This window comes from Nothobranchius furzeri, chromosome 11, assembly GCF_043380555.1.
Source record: "Nothobranchius furzeri strain GRZ-AD chromosome 11, NfurGRZ-RIMD1, whole genome shotgun sequence".
Taxonomy (NCBI): domain Eukaryota; kingdom Metazoa; phylum Chordata; class Actinopteri; order Cyprinodontiformes; family Nothobranchiidae; genus Nothobranchius; species Nothobranchius furzeri.
This window is the reverse complement of record NC_091751.1, coordinates 60,764,630-60,788,591: the sequence shown is the minus strand read 5'-3', so window position 1 is coordinate 60,788,591 and position 23,962 is coordinate 60,764,630. Positions and strand designations below refer to the sequence as shown.

General features: G+C 42.6%; 1 protein-coding gene across 1 annotated transcript in view; it reads left to right on the top strand.

Annotated features, from left to right (window-relative positions):
• pappa2 (pappalysin 2) overlaps positions 1-23,962 on the top strand; it is a 169,493-nt gene that overhangs the window by 104,715 nt on the left and 40,816 nt on the right. Inside the window, exons 10-13 of the mRNA XM_054746689.2 lie at positions 3,651-3,833; positions 4,318-4,621; positions 20,510-20,638; positions 20,719-20,804. Of these exons, the coding sequence (XP_054602664.1) occupies positions 3,651-3,833; positions 4,318-4,621; positions 20,510-20,638; positions 20,719-20,804 (702 nt within the window). The remainder of the gene's footprint in view (positions 1-3,650; positions 3,834-4,317; positions 4,622-20,509; positions 20,639-20,718; positions 20,805-23,962) is intronic.

The following is a 23,962-nucleotide window of genomic DNA, read 5'->3' as shown; positions in this document are numbered from 1 at the left end:
AAGCAAAGCAGTCTTAGATAAGAGTGAGCTTGCGAGGGACCTTGGGTAAGCACAGTATCTTTCTTGTAGATTAAAGCCCCAGTTAAGACTTATGTCTCCATGTGACCCGATACTGAAGAGGTGACCTGTAGATGGAAAAACAGACCATTTCCAGAGGCAACAAATGGATGCATGAATCAGCGATTGACCAAGCCCTTCATCAATCTTTTAAAAAAATTTGTCCAAGCCCTTCATCGATCTTTAAAAAAAAATTTTTTTTTGAGTGACTGTTTTTATGCCTATGAATTTGTCTTGCAGATGGAAAAATGCAAACTTCTATGTCTTTTTTTTGCAACACTTGTTCTTTGTAAATATAAATATTACACATCATTTGAAAGTTAGGATTCTTTTGATTCCAATGTTATATGGCAATCAAGGATTCGACCATGCTAGTGGACACAGTAAACGCTTTTGTCAAACCACTTGGAAATTCAAAATAATGTCTAACTCACCATTTGAAGCCTTAAAGACCAGAATTGAGTCATTTACAACAAGAATGGTCTTGTCCAATAAAAGTACTCCATAAAAATTGTTGGTCCACATCAAGTCTTGTGTTCACAATTTAACAAACTACAGAAAACAATGTTTATGTTTTATTTATTTAGCAGACGCTTTTATCCAAAGCGACTTACAATTTATAACCTATAGGGCATGTTGTGATCTGTGGGGGAAACCGGAGTACCCGGAGGAAACCCACGCAGGCATGGGGAGAACACGCAACTCCACGCAGAAAGGCTGCAGCCGAGTTTCTGACCTGCAACCTTTGTGCTGCGAGGCAACAGTGCTAACAACTGTACTCACCATGCATGCAACAATAAAAAGTTCCTTCAGATGTGTCTTTCATAATCCTCGATAGTGTCCACATTTTGGCTTCAAACTTTTGATAAACATCTTCCCGCACCAAGAGGTGAAGGTTTACCCCCATCTGCTGGGAAAAAATCATCAGCAATTGGCTGACAGGTCAGAAGTACCTCCTTGATTCTTTCTATTATCACGTATGTAGCGTGAACCAACTGCAGTGCAGTTTGTTGTTGATTGAAGCCTCAAATAGCCAATGACATTGAGAAAACACCTAATGGCGCTTACACATTAGGGTCTGTACCATCAGGGGAGGACAGCGTAAGTTCAGGCAGTGTAGCGTTCACATGTATTTCTGAAGGACTTCTCAGAAATGTGGAAATCCCTGAGCCCGTGGCGGGCGGTGTTTAAGATATGTGAGAAGGTCCGTAGTGTCCTCCATAATAAGATAAACAAAGGCGGGCATGAGCTGTGTTGCTTTTGGATACTCTAAACCACAACATTTTATTAATTTGCTGTGTGTGTCCTCAAAAAATTCTGCCCTCCACTGCTGCGGGCCATACTCTCTCTCTCTCTCTCTCTCTCTCTCTCTCTCTCTCTCTCTCTCTCTCTCTCTCTCTCTCTCTCTCTCTCTCTCTCTCTCTCTCTCTCTCTCTCTCTCTCTCTCTCTCTCTCTCTCTCTCTCTCTCTCTCTCTCTCTCTCTCTCTCTCTCTCTCTCTCTCTCTCTCTCTCTCTCTCTCTCTCTCTCTCTCTCTCTCTCTCTCTCTCTCTCTCTCTCTCTCTCTCTCTCTCTCTTTCCACTGAGCAGCTGTCTGCCGGCTCACTGGGGAGCGCAGAGTTCGCTGTTCCGAGGAAAGGGCTACACACACGCACGCACACACACACACACACACACACACACACACACACACACACACACACACACACACACACACACACACACACACACACACACACACACACACACACACACACACACACACACACACACACACACACACACACACACACACACACACACACACTCACAGCTCTCCCTCTTTTCCCATTCCCACTGAGCGGCAGGTCTGTGCTGCAGACAGAGGTTTACTCAACAGCATCCAGCATGAAAATGAATTGCGCATGTGGGACACCCCTGCTGGCTGATTATCCTTGCCAAACCGAGTCATTAGGCATGAATTTCAGCCGGCCAATCAGTCCATAGTGTCACCTCGGTCCCAGTTGGACCTCTGGGGAGAAGGTCTGAAAAAAAGAGTGGCCTCAGAACTGAAAACTCATATATGACCCAGGTGTGAAAGCAAATTGCAGTCCCGTAGCTGACTGTACTGACCCTAATGTGTAAGCGCCATAAGTCTCTTGTGGAACACTTGTGTCTTGTTTCTGCAAACTTAGTAAGAATGATTATGATTGGTAGAGTGCTCCGTGCATCGTGTCAGGCCCATAGAACATGTAAACATCTCCTGCTGGAATATATCACCCATTGTCAAGTTTTTGGACTGACAAATAATGCTTGGAAAATGTTTACATATCGCCCAACCCTAACGCATAGCAGTAGAAAATAGCAGCTACCTTTGACACTTAAAGTTTAACTGATGATAGTGTACATATTTAAAGTTTAGCATTCATATGAACCACCATCAAATTAGAGATATTTTTTCATGATGGAAATCCTCTTTTTAATTTGTCTCACTCACACCAGCCATTAGCTTGTCTGTCTGGTCAGAGATCCCCAGTGAGTCGTGGAGGATGGCTGTTTATATGGAGCCAGGATCCTCTGGAGGTTTCTTCCTGTTAAAAGGGAGTTTTCCTCTCCAATGTCGCTATATGCTTGCTTAGTATGAGGATTGCTGTAAAGACATTGACTCTATTCAGGCCTAGTCCACACGTAGCCGGGTTTTTTTTTTAAACGAATATCCGCCCCTCCAAAAACTTGCATTCACACCACCTCGTTAAAAAAAAAAAACTCTGTCCACACGTACCCGGATAAATACGTTGTTAAGGACATGCCAGACCTGTAGGCGGCAGTACGTCCCCCGTTCTTAACCTCGTCCTTCGTCTGTGGTCTTTCACAAGGAGCAGTAATTCTGCTTGCAAAATCAAACAAGCAAAAAGCGCTTGGACAATTGATAAAGCGAGCGCAGCTCTGAGGGCATCCATGCTGTCGGCTAGTGTAAACACAGGTCGCACACGTGATGTCAGCATTTTTTGTCGCAGAAAGTGACGTTGCAGACCTTAAAACTCCGGTTTTGTCTGTCCACACGCAGACACCCAAAACGGAGAAAACGCAGATCTTCACTTTGGCCGGAGTTTTTAAAAAGATCCGTTTTCGTGTGAAAAAACTCCGTTTTCGTGTGGATGACAGGCCAAAACATAGAAAAATATCTACGTTTTGGCAGATCCCCGGCTACGTGTGGACAGGGCCTCAGTGACTCGATGCAATCTGCTCGTTATAAAGGAAACTTTTTCTGATTGGCTTAATGAACTGAACTTTTTTGGAGTGTTTACTTTGTGAAGTACCTTGAGGCGACTCTTGTTGTGATTTGGCGCTATAAAAATAAACTGAATTGAATATACATTCCTCCAAACAGGATGTTCATAAACTTTCTTCAGAACCCCAAAATATTTGAACAATTTCTTTCATTTGAAAAGCCACAGTAGGTACCAAGATGAATGGCTGTGTTAGAGAAATCACTTCACTGATCATTTTTCACATCCCATAATTTCAGTAGAATTATGTGTAGAATGGAGAAGTCATTGAGAGTACTTTATACACAGGGTGCATGTGTGTTCATATTGGTTTTGTGGAATGCAGGGCCGCCTGATGTGGAGCAACCCTGTGAACCCAGTCTCCAGGCCTGGAGTCCGGAGCTCAGTCTCTACGACACTAATGTGACGTCACCGTGCCCTGACACGGAGGGCTGCACCCTCACGCTGAGATTCCTGCACCCTGTCATTCCTCACACACTTACGCTCTGGGTAACCTACATCTCATCAAGTAAGTGTCAGTTCTATAATAAATTTGTTTATCAGTTTCAGTGGTATGTGAGAGGTCTGGTGTGCCCGATAAAAGTTAGAAACTACCAGTTGCTGAAATATTAATAATAATACATTGCTGAGAGACTGAAACCATGTGTGGTGGTGAGGCAAGGAAAGAAAATGCTCAGAGCCATACAAGCGTACTAATGGCCAAGCCTATGAAACTTAACGATGGCCGTGCACAAACATGTGCTTGGAGATTTCTCTGCTGAGACCAGATATAGGCTATCAGTCATGAATATCTGAAATAACTCAAATGTTTTCAGCAACTCACTGCATTGATTTTTAGCCAAGACATGCTGAAACATAAATATGATGTACTGCAACAGTTGTGCTTCTGCGCTCACTTTGCTTGCCACTGTGCTTCAAGTATAAAATTGATAAGATATGGTATGTAGCTCTGACTTGAACCAAATTATCTTAATCAAATTTACATCTTTCAGAGAATCCAGCTTTAGCCAATATCGAGCTGATAACAGAGGAGGAGAAAAGCATCAGCCTTGGACCACAGCATGTTTTCTGTGACATGCCCCTCACCATTCATCTTGACACTCACAAAGTGGCCATAGCTGCTGTCAAACTCTGCACCTTTGATGACAAAATGGAAATTGATGCAGTCATGTTGTCTTCTGGTCCTGGTAGCTCTTTTTGCTCCGGCTGCCAGCCTCTGCTCTACCGGATTCAGCGTCAGCCTCCTTTCACCAGTACATCCCTCTCAGCTCAGACCCAGCAAACATTTACTGACAGGTAAAAACAACTCTTTTGTACAAATTAAAATATTTGAAATTACATGTTACAGTTACACAATTACAGTTAAATTATGTAATTCTTGCACATTTTCTTATGTTGGTGAGTACACTTCATATCAAATTGAATACTGGTTTTTAAATTTATCAACATTTATTTACAATATTTTTATTGAGACACTTTAAAGTAATAAACCCAGCAACAGATTTGTTTTTGAGTCTTTTTTCTTTATTTAGTTAGTTTTACTCAGAATGGTAAGGCCGTAATAAGGCTGGGTGTTGTATCGACATTTTAAAAATATCTATGGAACAAGGAACAAGATGACTCAGTAACGTCCATATTGATATAACTATTCAACCAGTGTAATCCTAGAGTTCACAGGTGCAGCTACCGGTATCTTGCTCTGTTTCTAATGGGTCATCACAGGAAACCTGTTGGTCAGTGTCAACTTTGCATTTGACTTTGTGGTTTTTAAATATTTAGAGACTTTTGTTTGTGTTTTAGTGAAACCTTTTACAATAGCTGCCAATGAAATTCTGTTTACCCTTAGTGTGGAGAGATGCGCCAAACCCTTCCTCGTGTAATCAGTAAAGACATACAGAGCTGCAGTGGCCAAAATACCTCAAAAGCATATGCTTGCTGATATGAGTGAATACTGGGAGATTCCAACCATGTTTGCCTTAATAACGCTGTGTTGCATGACCCACGTGAGTGGAAAGGCTGATTTATATTTTCTGTTTGTGTCAGTACGGACTAGAAGACATGCAACGACATGCGTTGGTGCCAGGGCTCTCCCACAGGCTCACAGAGGATGACTGAGACTGCAAGCTTGTGATTGGACAGGACACTGCTTCCTTTAAATTCAACAACAGCACCGCTGTTGCCTTGCAACAAGTGAAAAAAATAAATAAAATAGCGGCAGACAGAACAGATTGAAGAAAGTAAAAGAAGTCAAAAATTTGAACATTTAATCACCCGTGACTGAAAGAGTACGAAGGTACGGAGAAGTATTTTATTAGTGTAATGACAGGAAACGTGGGTTTAGAGGTGCCAATCACATGAAGAGGGGGAGGAGAATGAAGGACAAACTTGTCTGTGTTATAAAGTCTCTAAAGTACATGAAAACAATATAAACACATTAGTAAATGCACTATTGTGGACCGAATATGTGACTGGTGTACTGGTGACAGGATACCCCAGAAAAGCACTACGCCCTCTGTTGTCCTGGCGTGAAACTTCTTTTCAACACTCCCCAGGTGAAGTAGAAGTCTGAGGAGAAAAGATCTCTGTCAACGCGTGTGAGCGACTCCACACTCGAGCTGACGGAGAAGTATATATCAGGCTTAATCCTCCAAGGGAAGAAATAAAATCACGAATTTACCTTTACATGATAACTTTGTTTTCCCTCTGGACAGGAGAGAATTACTGGTAATATTGTGGATGAAAAGATTTGGTCCACTTCTAGATAACATTTTAATTATAGATATACAATAGATAGAATTTCATGAATGTAAATTCAAAGAGTCGGAGTACCCGGCCCGGAGGGTTACCGGTGTCCCACCCTGGAGCCAGGCCTGGGGTTGGGGCCCGTGAGCGAGTGCCTGGTGGCCGGGCTTTCGCCCATGGGGCCCGGCCAGACCAGCCCAAACCGGATACATGGGCTCATCCAACTGTGGACCCACCACCCGCAGGAGGAACAGGAAGGGTCCGGTGCAGTGTGGATTGGGTGGCAGACCGAGGTGGGAGCCTTGGCGGTCCGATCCCTGGACAAGGAAACTGTTTTTTTGGGACATGGAACATCACCTCGCTGGCGGGGAAGGAGCAGGAGCAGGAGCTTGTGGCAGAGGTTGAGCAGTACCGGCTAAGGCTGAACAGTACCGGCTAGATATAGTCGGACACACCTCGACACATAGCATTGGCTCTGGAACCCAAGTCCTTGAGAGGGGGTGGACACTCTTGCTCTGGGTGAGAGGCAGAAGGCTGGGGTTGGCTTTTTGTTAGCCCCAAGACTCTCTGCCTGTGTGTTGGGGTTTACCCCGGGGACGAGAGGGTAGCTTCCCTGCGCCTTCGGGTCGGGGAACGGGTCCTTACTGTTGTTTGTGCTTATGGGCCAAATATCAGTTCAGAGTACCCACCCTTTTTGGAGTCCCTGGGACGAGTGCTAGATAGTGCTCCGTCAGGGGATTCCATTGTCCTGCTGGGGGACTTCAATGCTCACGTGGGCAATGACAGCTTGACCTGGAGGAGTGTGATTGGGAGGAACGGCCCACCTGATCTGAACTCGAGTGGTGTTTCGTTATTGGACTTCTGTGCAAGCCGCAGTTTGGCTATAACGAACACCATGTTCGAACATAAGTATGCCCATCGGTACACTTGGTACCAGGGCAGTCTAGGTCGCAGGTCGATGATAGACTTTGTAATCGTATCATCTGACCTGCGGCCGTATGTTTTGGACACTCGAGTGAAGAGAGGAGCGGAGCTGTCAACTGATCACCACCTAGTGGTGAGTTGGATCAGATGGCAGGGGAAGATGCCGCGTAGACCTGGCAGACCCAAACGCATAGTGAGGGTCTGCTGGGAACGCCTGAAAGAAGAACCTGTCAAGATGGTCTTGAACTCCAACCTCCGGCAGAGCTTTGACCGCATCCCAAGAGCAGTGGGGGACATTGACTCCGAGTGGGCCTTGTTCCACTCTGCGATTGTTGAGGCGGCTGTTGCTAGCTGTGGTTGCAAGGTAGCCGGTGCCAGTCGTGGTGGCAACTCCCGTACCCGTTGGTGGACACCAGAGGTTTGGGGAGCCATCAGGCTGAAGAAGGAGGCCTACAGGGTGTGGCTGATCTGTGGGTTTCCGGAGGCAGCAGACAGGTACCGGATAGCCAAGCGGGGTGCAGCAGTGGCAGTTGCCGAGGCAAAATCTCGGGCGTGGGAGGAGTTTGGTGAGGCCACGGAGAAAGACTATCGATCGGCTCCAAAGAGGTTCTGGCAAACTGTCCGGTGCCTCAGGAGAGGAAGGCAGCAACTCACTCACACTTTACAGTGGGGATGGGGAGCTGCTGACGTCAACTGGGGCTATAGTCGGACGATGGAAGGAACACTTTGAGGAGCTCCTCAATCCCACCAATGCGCATTCCGAGGATGAACCAGAGCTGGGAGACCTGGGGATGGACTGTCCAATCTCGGGGGCAGAAGTTGCTGAGGTAGTCAAACAACTACACAGTGGCGGAGCCCCAGGGGCGGATGAGATTCGTCCTGGGTATCTCAAGGCTATGGATGTTGTAGGGCTGTTGTGATTGACATGTCTCTGCAACATTGCGTGGTCATCGGGGGCAGTTCCTGTGGAGTGGCAGACCGGGGTGGTGGTCCCCATTTTTAAGAAGGGTGACCTGAGGATGTGTTCCAACTATAGGGGGATCACACTCCTCAGCCTCCCTGGAAAGGTCTACTCCAAGGTACTGGAGAGGAGGGTCTGATCGATAGTTGAATCTCAGATTGAGGAGGAGCAATGTGGTTTTCGTCCTGGCCATGGAACTGTGGACCAGCTCTATACCCTTGCAAGGGTGATGGAAGGGGCATGGGAGTTTGCCCAACCAATCTACATGTGTTTTGTGGATTTGGAGAAGGCTTATGACCGTGTCCCCAGGGGCACCCTGTGGGGGACGCTCCAGGAGTGTTGGGTGGGTGGCTTTCTGTTAAGGGTCATTCAGTCCCTTTACCAGAGGAGTGTGAGTTTGGTCCGCATAGCTGGTAGTAAGTCGGACCTGTTCCCGGTGAGGGTTGGACTCCACCAGGGCTGCCCTTTGTCACCGGTTCTGTTCATTACCTTTATGGACCGAATTTCTAGGCACAGCCGTGGTGTGGAGTGTGTCGAGTTTGGTGGCAGGAGAATCTCGTCTCTGCTTTTTGCGGATGATGTGGTCCTCCTAGCTTTATCCAGCTCTGACCTTCAGTTCTTGCTGGGTAGGTTCGCGGCCGAGTGTGAAGCGGCTGGGATGAGGATCAGCACCTCCAAATCTGAGACCATGGTTCTCGACCAGAAAAGGGTGGAATTCCAACTCCGGGTCGGGGGAGAGGTCCTACCTCAAGTGGAGGAGTTTAAGTATCTCGGGGTCTTGTTCACGAGTGAGGGTAGGAGGGCTCGGGAGATCGACAGGCGGATCGGTTCAGCATCTGCAGTGATGCGGACGCTGAGCTGATCTGTCATGGTGAAGAGGGGGCTGAGCCAGAAAGCCAGGCTCTCGGTTTACCGGTCGGTCTATGTCCCAATCCTCACCTATGGTCATGAGCTTTGGGTAATGACCGAAAGAACGAGATCGCGGATACAAGCGGTCGAAATGAGTTTCCTCCGTAGGGTGGCCGGGCTCAGCCTTAGAGATAGGGTGAGGAGCTCGGACATTCGGGAGGGACTCGGAGTAGAACCGCTACTCCTCCGGATCGAAAGGAGTCAGTTGAGGTGGTTTGGGCATCTGGTCAGGATGCCTCCCCAGGGAGGCGTCCAGGATGCCTCCTGGACGCCTCCCTGGGGATGTGTTTCGGGCATGTCCTGCCGGCAGGAGGCCCCCGGGTCAACCCAGGACACGTTGGAGAGGTTATATCTCCAATCTGGTTCGGGAACGCCTTGGGGTCCTGCCGGAGGAGCTGGTGGAGGTGGCCGGGGAGAGGACGGTCTGGAGCTCCCTAGTTGGGATGCTGCCCCCGCGACCCGGATAAGCGGAGGAAGATGACGACAATAAATAGATGATAGATAGATAGATAGATAGATAGATAGATAGATAGATAGATAGATAGATAGATAGATAGATAGATAGATAGATAGATAGATAGATAGATAGATAGATAGATAGATAGATAGATAGATAGATAGATAGATAGATACTTTATTACATACTCAAGGTCCAGTTACAGTATAAATATGAGCCGTCTAAAACACATAAAGATATAAACCAGCTGCACCATTGTTTCTAAAGCTCAGACTGGTAGATAATGGCACTATGGTTAATGCTGGACAAGAATAAATATGTTTTTATGCATTTAATCTGCTGATGAATTTATATATACAAATTCTCAAGACAGCTTGAAGGGAGTTAAGTTTTAAATATTTTATAGGAGGAAATATCAAATACATATCACAATTCAGCTAAAATTGATCACGATATAAGTTTTGGTCCATATTGCCCAGCCCTAGGCCATAATCATAAAAAACAAAGTCCAGAGCATATTTGTGTGTGTGTGTGTGTGTGTGTGTGTCCTTGGCAATACTAATCTACAGCAGTCACATCTCTGAAAAGTGTTAGGATCTGGTTCTGTTTGAAAGGCCGAGAATGCAGATGTTTCCAGCATGGGGATGCTGAGTGTAGCTGATCCAAATCTGTTTCAACAGCCATATTCTTAATCAAAAGCTTGCTGGAGTTTCAGGGCTGAGCTGAATCACTTAGTATCCTGTCTCATATTGCGGGGTGTCCAAATGATTACTGGAATTCAAATGTAAAGCCACAAGCCATTTTGTTGTTTTTCATTTTTCTCAGCATGTAGCCCTCCCCTCTGAAAACATCTGACATCTCTCTACTTTAATACTTTCTTTCATACACCCAAATCTGATAAGTACTTTCCAGGATATGACAGCTGCATCACATGATTGCAGATCAAACATGAGGCTGATTTCAAATGCGGTGGGGTTTCTGAATTTCTGAGAAGTCGCTGCTTTAGAGAGTACAGTGGATGTGAGGTGGACGTAATTTCAAAAACAGTTTATTTTTCAGAGAACACGTCTCCTATGTTACACAAGCTGTATCTAAGTGCAAAAAGATGTAAGAACCAGTGGGAATTGAGTTATGTGGGGCTGAGGAGGACAGAGAGGGGTTGTTGCGAGGAGAGGAGAGTGTTTGACAGCAATGAACTAGGAAAAAGAAGGAGAGAGTGGGATAGTGGAGAGTTAAGGGGATAAATAAAAGAAGCAATGACAATAGGAACAGATATAGAGGCATACAGAGTCACTAGAGATGTGTTGACAGAAAAGAGGTTTGAGAAGAAGAAATGACACTTAAAGTTAACAAGGTTTCCTGATTGAAATTAAACCAGTTCAATCTAAGTTCATGTGGCGAGAAAAACAAGCTGTGAGTTGCCGGTAGGAGTGAGGAGGAACAAATGTGGAACACATTGGCATATGGTGACAGACAGACAAAATAATGTGAGAAAAATCAATCAATCTTTATTCAATCAATCTTTATTTGTATAGCGCCTTCCGCTGCCTTTGCAGGAGCCCAAGGAGCCGAACATAAAATACAGTAAAAAACACAGATAGCAATAAAAAGGAGGCAAGAACAACATACAGGCATACCGTATTTTCCGGACTGTAAGCCGCACTTTTTTTCATAGTCTGGCTGGTCCTGCGACTTATATACCAAAGTGACTTATATAGCAAATTACGTATACCGCGCTGTTGCGGGCTGGCTCCGGTCCAGGTTACAGCTTCTCTGGCCCACCATCACCTGCTGCAGCCTGTGGCGGGATGCTGCGGGCCGGCTCTGGCCCAGGAATGAGCTCTCCCCACCCGCTGGGAGGGTTTGAAACACCGCCATCCTCTGCTGGAGACAGTGGCGCGCTGCTGTGCCCTGATTGTTTATTCTGTTATTGTTACCGGTACTTGTCTTGCAATGTGAAATGCTTGGTCTCAGATTTTGTAAGAAAAATAATACAATTTCCCCCCAAAATGCGACTTACTGTATAGTCCAGTGCGACTTATATGTTTTTTTCTTCTTCATTATACATTTTATGGCCGGAGCGACTTATGCGCCGGAAAATACGGTAAAAGCACCATACAGAATGTAAACAAGGAGCATAAAAACATACAACCAGGTCAGATAAAAGCCAAACGATAAAAATGAGTCTTCAAACGACTCTTGAAAACCTGCCGTGATGGTGACAGTTTAATATCAAGTGGAAGCTCATTCCAGAGAGAAGGAGTTAAGACCGAGAAAGCCCGATCACCGTGAGACCTGTACCTCGTTTGAAGGACAGTCAGTAGCTCCAGATCAGCTGAACATAGAGTTCGTGATGGGGTATGCCTTTTTATTAATGCTGCCAACTGACTGATGTCAGTGGAGTAGCACCATAAAGAGACCGGAAAACATAGCACATAACTTTAAACTTAGCCCGAAAACCTACAGGGAGCCAATGTAATGAGTTCAGCACAGGAGTGATGTGTGCCGACCTCCTTGTCCCTGTCAGAAATCTGACCAGAGTCCTGAACCAACTGTAGACGTCACAGTGCTGCCTGACTTAGCCCAACATATAAAGCACTGCAGTAGTCAAGCCTGGATAAAACAAATGCATGAAGCACAGACTCCATATGCGCACAAGACAACAAGGGCTTGATTTTGGTAAGCCGCCGCAGGATAAAAAAGCAGGCTCATACCACCATGTTGATGTGATCTTCCAGTTTGAGTTCTGCATCCAGCCTCACCAGAATTTACTCCAGTAGTTGTCAAAGATGTAATTAGATAAACTTTAGGGAAGAGCGAGTACACCACTATCTGTGTCTGTATCTGTTCAACCATCTAAATTATCTGTATTGGTACTCGGAGTGGGCGGGCCTAAATAGGAATTGGGCATGGTTTAACCAGAAGTAGTTGGGGCTTCAATCTGTACATTTTTTAAGTCTGAAATTGATATGAATTGATCAAAAGTTGCTTTACGTATTGTTTATTTGAAAACATTTACAGAGCAGCCTCAGAACTGAGATTCAATGTTTTTGATCACAATAGTAAACGAACTATTACAGAACAAGTTTTTCAATAAACTCAGAACATTAATATTGTCGTGATTTGGCACTATATAAATAAACTTACATAAATGAATACAATTGAACTCATGCAGTTTGAAATATGATTTACTAGAACAAACACAGCTTTTTAATTTAATAATTTTTTTCAAATTTTATGATAACACTGATTATTTTTCTAACATCTTGGCATTTTTTTCCTCACACAAAGGTAAACAAAACAATGTGTGTGTGTGAGTGCGTGTGCGTGTGTGTGTGCGTGTGTGTGTGTGTGTGCGTGTGTGTGTGTGTGTGTGTGTCAGGGGTGCAACTACCTATTATCGGAAGGGTGTGCAGACACATCCAGCTGCTTTTATTTATTTGTTGTTGTTGTTTATATAGAAATAAAATATATCTGCAGGGCTTTAGGCCCAGGGCAGAGTTTTATACCTCAGACCGACCCACTTTAGATCATGACCTGTTGTTAATATTATCATGTATTCTTTACATCAATCAGAAAATTCAGTAATGTTCACAGGCATCCAAACCTTAGAAATGAAATTAAAAATGATTAATATTCTTTTTCATTAAAGATCAGATATCTGTGAAGACGTTTTTTAATTTGATATCATCCAGCTTAAGCAGACATCTGTGTAACGTCCAGCAATGGTCAGTTTAGGTGCTGTTTGACCATTCAACATCTGGTCAAAAAGGAGACACAAGACTGCACATGTTCCCTTTAAATCAGCCTGCCTTCCTCACACCAGCTGGAGCTCAGAGCCTGCAGCTCTGACAGAGATAATGAAATCATAACCATAACATTCTCTCCTTCCAAGGCCCCTCACAGAGCACCCTTTTTTATCTAAGTCTCCTTGCTCACAGAACAGAAGAAAGAAAATTTTTAAAATTAAATATGAACTTCTAAAATTTACAAGCTAGATAATCATTAAATAAGTGTTTGTTTATTGCTACTTATAATAATTAAAAAATAATGAAATATTCATTAATCTGTGCTCAATGATATATGTTTCAGCATGTTTACTTGACAAGGTCATAACCATATTGCACTCACATAAGAACAAAGTAAGGTAAAGTTAAATCCATGACACATAATTAGCCTTTGCCCCAGATCAGAGCCTCCGGATCAAAGAAGACGCGTTTTTGAGATTCTTGGTAATATCCTCAAACTTGTCACCCTCTGGTTGGCTACACAATCATAACATGAGAACATTAAAACCAGATCACTCTGGTGATTCTTCAGTTCTAGAGAAGCTTCAGGCCAGCCACCTGAAGCAAAAACCTCTTTAACCCACCAGCTTTTGACACGTCGTCAAAAGCTTTTTGTACCTGCGAAGCTGATACAAATCATCAAAATAAATAATATTTTAAACAATGAACAATATGGGTCTAGAACTAAACATTCCACAGCAATGGCAATAATGGAATTAACGGATAAAATATCTACAGCAACTGACAATAAAAATGACTTTGTTAGTGTTTTCATTGATTTGAAAAAAGCATTTGACGTCATTGATCATTCAAGATTACTTCAAAAATTAAGTCAGTATGGAATAAGAGGTGTGGCTCATCAATGGGTTAAAACTTATTTAGAAAAAAGGAAACAGTTTGAACATCTTAGGTGTGTTCTTGCTGTGTCTTTGTAAATCCATGCTTTCGTTCTTTTTTAAACACAGAAACAGTTTTGTTTACCTGTTTGTAGCTACAGTTTCGCCGACAGCTGCCGGCTTCTTCAGGCTGACGCTGATGGTGGAGCGTCACTTCCTTCTCCGTTTATCTGCGGGCAGCAGAGGACGTTGTCGCCCTCTACTGCCCGCTCTCCCCGCTTGCCCAGTAGAGGGCGACAACGTCCTCTGCTGCCCGCAGATAAACGGAGAAGGAAGTGACGCGCCACCATCAGCGTCAGCCTGAAGAAGCCGGCAGCTGTCGGCGAAACTGTAGCTACAAACAGGTAAACAAAACTGTTTCTGTGTTTAAAAAAGAACGAAAGCATGGATTTACAAAGACACAGCAAGAACACACCTAAGATGTTCAAAGAGAAATACGGACAACAAGGAACGAAGGACTTCCGCCGTTTGGAACGATTACACCAGAAACGCGCATGTCTAAGAAACCACCTTCGCTTCTGTTTAAGATGCCGGGACGAAAGCATCACACCCACAAGCCTACAGCTGAAAACATCGATCCGGACCAAGACAGCACAAAATATAATAGAAAGAGCACAGAGAGCACTGCTCAAGGAGAGGATAAGGAACGTCATAACCAAACAGAGGCGTGTGGAGGACGAACTGGAAAGAGGACACCTGGACTTAAAAAGGAATTACAAACTTGATAAACAAATGGAGGAACTAATTAAAGGACACATGATGGAAAAACAGGAAAAAGAGTTCATAAAAGTAAAAGAAAGACACATAAAGAAGTTAAACAGACTCATAAACAAGAAAAAGAGGGGGTTAATACAAGGCAACTCCACACCAAACTCATGGGTATGTAACATTTCACAATACAAACTAACAGAAGCAGAAGAGAGCATATTAAAGAAAGGTTTAAACTTTGCAGTCACACCAAAAGAAATACCATATGATGAATTTATTGTAGCAACAGAACTAGCATGTCAACAGATCACAGATGAGGGGAAGAAAGCAGAACTCAGAAATAACATAGTTGGGATATTAAAAAACAGCCAAATTCAACACAGCAATATTACAAAAGAAGAACAATCAGCCATGACAGCTTTATCCAAAAATGAACAGATAATTATTCTACTGGCAGATAAAGGAAGAACCACAGTAGTTATGGACAGAGAAAAATATAAACAACAGATGAAACAGATGCTAGAGGACAAAAATACATATGAAATACTTAAAAAAGATCCAACAGAAAACATTAAGAAAAACATGAAAAAATTACTGAAGCCACTGCACGAAAAAGGCAAAATAACAGAAAAAATGTACAAACACTGGATTCCCACAGCAAACATAACACCAAGAATATATGGAACGCCAAAAATACATAAACAAAACACCCCACTTAGACCAATAGTTGACAGCATAGGTACACCAACATACAACATGGCAAAAGATATCAGCAGAATAATCAGCCCGTTATTAGGAAATACAGACCAACACTGCAAAAATAGTATAGAATTGGCAAAAGAACTAAAGGAAATTACAATAGAAGACAACGACATACTCATCTCACATGACGTCACATCTCTGTTCACAAAAACACCAACCCAAAAAACCATAGACATAGTAGTTAACAGAATCAGACAAGACAAAACTTTACAAAAAAGGACAAACCTCACAGCAGATGACATAGCACAACTGATAGGACTGGTAGCTAACTCCATTTACTTCACATACGAAAACACAATATACAAACAACTGGAAGGCTTCGCCATGGGTAACCCGTTATCAGCCACCCTGTGCGAATTTTTCATGGAAAACCTAGAGCAAAAAGCCATAGCCACCGCCCCCCAAACTGCAAAATAAAACTATGGAAACGCTACGTGGATGACATACTGGAAATCATACCAAAAGGTCAAACAGAAACACTAATACAACACTTAAACAATATTGACGACACGGGCAACATAAAATTCACTTATGAGTTAGAAACAGAAGGCAGCATAGCATTTATGGATATGAAAATCACCAGGCAGACCGACGGGACCCTAAACATAAACACATACAGGAAACCAACACACACAGACCAATATTTATTATGGACATCAGAACACCCCACCATACACAAAATGTCAGTAATCAGAACATTATATCACCGAGCAAACATAATAACAGAAGAGAGAGACCGTAAACAAGAGGACAAACACATACAACACGCTTTAAAGACCTGCGCATACCCGACATGGGCAATAAACAAAGGAAAACAACAAACAAAAACAGAAAGCAAAGAACAACCCAAAAAAAGAACCAGAAACCCAGAAAGACAAGAACCAAAACCAGTGATAACCCTACCATACATCAGAGGCATAACGGAAAAAATAAGAGCAACAATGAAAAAACACAACATAAACACACCAACAAAGCCATACACAACAGTTAGAAACAGACTAGTACACCCAAAAGACAAAATATCAGCTGGACAAAAATGTGGAGTCATCTACGAAATCCCATGCAAAATATGCAATAAAACATACATAGGAGAAACCGGACGCCAACTCAATACACGGACAATAGAACACAGAAAGGAGTGCGAGAAAGAGGCAAATCGTAAACACACAAGAGCAGCAAAAGAAGAAGCAGAAAGTACAATAAAAAAGTCAGCCGTAACAGATCATTGCTTAAGAGAAAACCATATAATGGACTGGGACAACACACGGATCATAACCACTGAACAACAAAAATACAAAAGATGGATCAAGGAAGCAATCGAGATAAGGAGACGTGGATGTGGGACCATGAACAGGGACGACGGAGTTTACACGCTGGACCACGCATGGGACTGCATCGTCGGAGAGGGGAGAGCGGGCAGTAGAGGGCGACAACGTCCTCTGCTGCCCGCAGATAAACGGAGAAGGAAGTGACGCGCCACCATCAGCGTCAGCCTGAAGAAGCCGGCAGCTGTCGGCGAAACTGTAGCTACAAACAGGTAAACAAAACTGTTTCTGTGTTTAAAAAAGAACGAAAGCATGGAAGGAAACAGTTTGTTCGGATAAAGGACCATAAATCAAAACTATGTGAAATTAATTGTGGAGTGCCACAAGGGTCGGTCCTCGGACAAAAACTGTTCATTTTGTTTATTAACGACTTGGTAAATGTATCTAAGACACTCGGTACCATTCTATTTGCAGATGATACAACACTGTTTTACTCAGGTTCAAATATTGAGGAGGTGGCTAAAGTGATAAATGATGAACTGATTAAAATTAAAAACTGGTTTGATATAAATAGATTGACACTGAATCTTAATAAAACAAATTTTATACTGTTTAATGATAAAAAGAACAGTGATGTGTCATTGGAAATAGATGGGATTGAAATTCTAAGAGTAAAAGAAACTAAATTTTTTGGAGTTCTTATTGATGAAGAGTTGACATGGAAATCCCATGTTAGTTACATAAAAGGTAAAATTGCCAAATCCTTAGGAATATTACATAGAGTCAAGTTTTTACTGACTAATTCTGGTTTGCTGGCATTGTGCAATTCACTGATTGTTCTATACTTGACTTATTGTGTAGAAATCTGGGGAGCAACAAACAAAAAGTATACACGACCCTTAATTATTTTACAGAAAAGAGCTCTGAGAATCATCAATTATAGTGGCTGTAGAGATCCATCAAACCCTTTGTTTATTAAATATAAATTACTGAAATTTCGTGATTTAAAAGACTGGAAAATCTTCCAAACTATGTATAAAGCCAATTTAGGTACTCTGCCAACAAACATTCAGGGGATATTTGAAAAGAGTACTAGTAATTACATGCTGAAAGAAACTGATGTGTTTACAAAACCTATATTTAGAACTAAAATTAAGGAATGGAATATATCTATAAATGGTGTTAAATTATGGAATAACCTTAAAAGGGAAATTAAAAAGACTCCGTCATTTAATATATTCAAAAATGTACCAAATTGAGTGAACTAACTAATTATGAAAATGTAAATTAAATCAATGATCATGATCGCACTGGAATTTAGAACAGGAAAAAGTTTAAAATGAATCTGTATGTGTCTGACAAATGGAAATTGTATATAAAGTGATTATTTCTTCTGGAAAAGGGGGCAGAAATTATAAGATGTTTTTCTTCATTCTGCTCCTTTTTGTTCAAATTAGATTTTTTGTTATGTATTTCTTATTGTTTATACGTTTTATTTGTTTTTATTTTGAATGAAATAAATAAAAAAAAAACTAAAAAACATCATTCTCATTTTTTTTGGTACTAATGTAAAGTATGTGTTAAACTGTATGAGATGTAAATGAACTAATATAGAAATTGACATAAATGTTAAAGCTCCTGCCAATAGCCCATTAGGGGTACCATGGTAACTTTATAGGACTCTTCTTGACACAAGCATATATAGAGCTCCGGACCCCACGTGACTCTCAGTTAGTGGACGCCATTTTGGCATGCAAAAAAGGTAAACAAACACGGATGTAACCATGAACATGAACGGGATCCGCTTGGATTTTACTTCGTCGGAGTTTACTTCACACTTTAAAACAGAAGAAATCGTTTTATATAGTCAGAAATTAAATAGACTAAACATCTCCGACCCTTACCGTGCCCCTGGGATACTTTTTAAAAACGCCAGAAGCTGTCGTAGCGGACTTCTTACCGGCACAACACCGGACCTGGCCGGGGAACCCCTTGGGATTTACCCGGAGGAGCTGGCTCCGGCGGCTGGGGAGAGGGAAGTCACGCTACTGCCCCCGCAACCCGACTCCGGATACGCGGATGAAAATGGATGGATGGACGGACAAATAACAGATTTACACGTAAGAAGTCTCGGTGAGACAGATAATAGCAATCCAAAGTGCTTTTAATGTGTGATCTGATAATTGATCAACCATTGCTTATAAATTAAATACAGCTTAGCCGGTTAATTGCTGTCATCATAAAACACGTAAACGGCAGCACGCAGAACTCACGAGGCAACGTTTTACGTGATGTTTACTTGTTGCTATGAGTAATAAGACAGAAAAAGCCACGCCAAAATAAGTTTAGGAAGCCCACTAAGAATCATAATAAAAGCATTTAAAATAAATACCATACACAGTTGAGGAAACGTTGGTTTAAGTACCTGATATGAAGCGGTCGCTGCATAAGCGAAAACCTTTACTCTCGGGATCCCACAGCTTCATTTTAGCCCGGTCACTAGCGCGTTTTATTACAATGATCCAACGTTTGCGGCGCTCCGGATCTTGGGGAATCCTGTAGAAGGCTCATTCCTTATGTCGTCCGCGTCTGTTCTGCATCCTGGGGCACAACAGGAATCTACCATATTTCCCGTTTGATTGAGTTTTCTGACAATAACAAATAGTCCAGCTGCCGGCTTCTGCATGCCAATATGGCGCCGTTTTGATTTGAACTGTTGCATGCCGGGAGAAGTGACGTCAACTCCCGGAGCTCTATAAATGCAGACTAGAAGTAAAGTCACACATAAACAGTCGCTTTGCAGTTGTACTGGAATAGTTGCTGGCACCTGCTCTAGTTTTCATGAGAAATGTAAGAGCTAAAATAAAATGGGAGCTTTTCTGAGCTTTGGGGTGTACACTTGGCACTCAGTGGGTGGATTACATTGTTGAAAATCTTAGGTCTTATAATGAGTGATAGACACGAATACCTAGGTTTTGATGTCTAATGTGTTGTAATCGAGATAAGAATCTCACTCTGTTTAATCAAACATTTCAAAGTCTCCAAAAATGATAAAACATGCTTAAACTGTGAAATTCAACTTTCTATGATGTGTTTAATGTCTGAAGGAGATTTCATCTGTGAAGTCAGCCTAAGCAATTACAACTTCAAGTAGAAGGTTATTGAATTTGTGGAGTTAGTTTTTTGAATCTCACCTATGCTGATGATGCACTACTGTAACAATCGTTACAAAGTATTCCTATTCAGGCTGTCTGTATTTTTGCAGTTTTTTATTGTTTGTTTTCAAAGATATGGAAGGAGGTACAAATAAAAAGGTGTAGGAAACAGAACATAAACGGGTTCTAGAATGATGTTCCTATTCAGTCTCTAAGAACAGACGGTTAAGTCAGAAGAGAGGAGATTGTCCATGAATATTCCTTGTTTCCTTTTCTGATCCATAATTGATGAAGGTAAGTTTTAAAGTCAGGAAAAAGTGAACTCACTGATAGATACTGTGGTTGTGTACTTTTACACCAGGGAGATTAATCTATGGTACATTTTATCTTAAATAAAAGGGAAAGTAAGCTCTTTTTATGGACCCTGAACACCGAAACAGATCAATACTCCTGACACCAGAGGGCTGTATTGTTGAAAAAAGTTCCTGCTTTAAGACACTGAGGTCAATTTAAGGTCACAGATTGGAGTTCCAGCTATTTCTTCCACTTTTGAATGTGCAAACGCCACCTGTGTGTAAGTTCTGAAGGTGCTGAAGAACCCTGTTTTCTCTCCACAGCTCTGTTATTCAGGGAGTGAAGTACCAGTACACAATCCAGGTGGAAGCAGATGGTCTCCTCAGCCATCCCTCACCACCTCTTATCTACACACATGGACAGCCCTACTGTGGCGATGGGCTCACACAGGGGTCTGTCCTCTTTGTTTATATTAACTATGATGACATGTTCTGATGAGGAAATGAAGAAAATTATGATCATCTTCCTGTAGGATGGAGGAGTGCGATGACAGAAATCTATTGGATGGTGACGGCTGCTCTAAGAAATGCCTCAAGGAGAAGGGCTTTAACTGTAATGGTAAGTCCTAGTCACAGAACATCTGCTAGCTCTGCTTCAAGCTGGGAACTCTTCAAATTGGACAGTTTTTCCTCAGTCACAAAACCTTTTGAAAGTCCTACATGAAAACCGCTGGTTCTGCTTCTGTCTTACATGTGAAACATAACCCTCAGCTAAAGGAGCCATCAGCAAACTGGCAGGAACCTCTCATTTGTGCACGCAGCAGCATCAAGTAAAATCTATCACGCCAGTCAAATTGAATTTACAAGACACAAAGGTTTCTGGCCCGAGTGGATTCCACAATGATTAATGCAACATAAGAGGAAACAGATGAGCTGAAGGCTTTTTGGTTTAAGTTACCAGGCTTTTCATTGTTGAAAAGTATTTTGATATTCGGTTGGCTAAGGAACACTAGATTAAAAACAACATAAAACACTTGTCATCAGGAAAACTCTTTCTAATTTTAGCCTGAAGCCATTGCTATATTCTTATTTTGACTACTGATAAATTAGACTTGTTGAATTTAATCAAAGATCATGTCTGTGGTTTGGATTTGCCAAAATGAGTTTAGAGATCCTGATAAATATGAAAGTTTGTGCTTTTGACATTCATGCGTTTTGAATTGACCCCAATGTTTAGTTCAGGAGGCCAGTTTGTTTTTCAGACTGCCACAATGAGCCAACTGTATGCAATGTTCAATTATTTCCTGTTTTATGGTGTTCAGTGCATCTTTGACACCATAAGATCTTTGATTTATTATCAAAATTAAACAAACTGTAAAAAGATAAACTTACAAGTAACTGTTCCGATTTTTCTAATTTTACTGAAAGCTTATGAACAATTAATGTATTACCCATCGATAGCTCCTTGGATGACCTCATTTAGGGGATATTGGAGACATTTTATAAACCTTTGCACTGCCATCAATTAGCATTTCTTGGTCATTCTGATGTATTTATTATTACGGACTCAATTGAAAATACTTCTGTGTTACTAAATTATGCTGCAAGTATTCATAGAATTCTAAGAAAATGTCCACGTAAAAGTAATGTTTATGTGTGTGGACCCTCCAGAGTTGTATTTGTTCAGATTTTTCAACATCACTCATAAATGAAGCACCATCAACAAATGCACACAGTCCCTCAGCTATGAATGCAATTTAAAAATATTCTTGTTTTTATGCAAATGTCTACGGACATTCCAGAGACATTTCTGCAATATTCATGCAACAACATTCTCAATATCTCATGCAGAACCTTGACCCAGAGTCCGTCAGGAAATTGTTAGACATTTGTGCAACATTCATGCGAGATGCTCACATGGGGCACAAGAACGGTTAAAGTGAAAGTCCCATTTGTCACCGCACACTGGAAAAAACGTTTCTTCACATTTGACCCATCCCCTGGGGTAGCGGTGAGCTGCAGACGCGGCCGCACTCGAGAACTGTTTGGTGGTTTAACTACCCCAATGGAAACCCTCAGTTCTGAGTGTCAAGCGGGAGGCATTGAGTCTTTGGTATGACCTGCTCATGCCACCATGCCACTGAGCTGGTAAAAGACTGCAACAGAAAATTAGCATATTTTCTCATAAAACTCCTGCAAATCTAACCCCTACTTCACACTGGAAGCATCAGCAGCGCGGAACGACAGCGGAACATCACTGCTTCAGTTAGAATCATTGACATATAATTATTGGACAATGGGTTTCCATAGACTCCAATAACACTTTTTGAGGCCAAATGGGAGGTGGCCACCACCGCCATTTTGACCGTGTCACAGGTTCCGTCAAGCCCAGACAATTCCACAAAAGGGAAGAGAGGTGGAGCTGAGGGTGGGGCTGTAAGGCTGGGATCAACTGACGACACCCGGTCGAACTAGCTACAAGCTAACCTGAAGCTAACCCAAAGCTCATGCGGAGGTGGGAGCTAAGCTAACAGAGGTAGCAACCTAGCTACAACCGGAGTTAACTGTGCACAACACCAGAGCTTCTGAGTCAGAGATACGCCGGCTGACCGCTGGGTAAAACCGGGTGGAATACAGAGGTCTCCCGAGAGCTCCACAAGCCGGCAGCCGCACAACAGACAAGTGCTGCTGCGATCTGAGATGCGCAGAGCTGCCGCTGAGGGAGAACCGGGTGGAAAGGTTTCCATCCCAGAGCTCCACAAGCCGTCAGCCCACGCAGCAGACAGAAGCCGCGATCAGACAGAGATGCACCGAGCTGCGGGGAGGGGAGAACCGGGTGGAAAACAGAGATCTCCCGAGAGCTTCACAAGCCGATAGTCGGAACCCAGCTCCACCAACATGTTTCAACTCATTTTCTAAAGTGCAGCATTATGTTAAATGCACTGGAGTTTACCCTATTACATTTAAATTTCATGGTTAAACAGTACATGTTAAAATCTAAGCTCAGCTCGGCAGTGACCTAAAATACATAAATATAATTTTACTTACTGAAAAAAATGAAGTGGAGACTCCTTAGACGCTCTATTAGTGCAATTGATGCCACAGCAAGTCATTTTGTCCAACAATTGCACTAAAAATATCCAAAAAAGAATACACAAACACAGAGACTCAAAATCCCGGAGCAGTTTCCAGGCCAGACCGGGGCTCTACTGAGGCCTTTCCCTGGAGCTAGCTCTGTGGTCACGTGGGTCGGATGCTCATTAATTATACAGAATTTTAGGCTTTTAATACACTTAGAAGAGTGAGAAAAAAATTCACCCCCCTCAGAGTTGTCATGAGTGTAAACTACATAATTTAAACCAAAAACATGTTTTGGTACCAGACTGTAAACATGTTTATTTCTGCTGTGAAATTGGTATTTTTAACATGGGAGTCAATGAGGATTTGCTCGCTTCTGACACCAGCCCCCAGCGGATGAGGGTGGAACTGCAATTTTTGGTGCTTTCGGGATTGTTTCGATTTTTGAGCCGCATTGTGGGGACTTGGTTAGAATACATTATAGGGGTGACTCAAACCAGCCGCGGAAATTTCAGGAACGTCCCAGAAGAAGCTCGCCGCACCGCTTAAGATAGGATCAGGTTCTAGTTTTGTCATGAGCCACTTCTGGGACACGTCAATTTCCTCAGTTAACATAAAGCTAGACAGGAAATCACTTATGGTTTCAGTGTAAAAACTCAGATAATTTTCAAAATAAAATACTATTACAGTGATGTGATT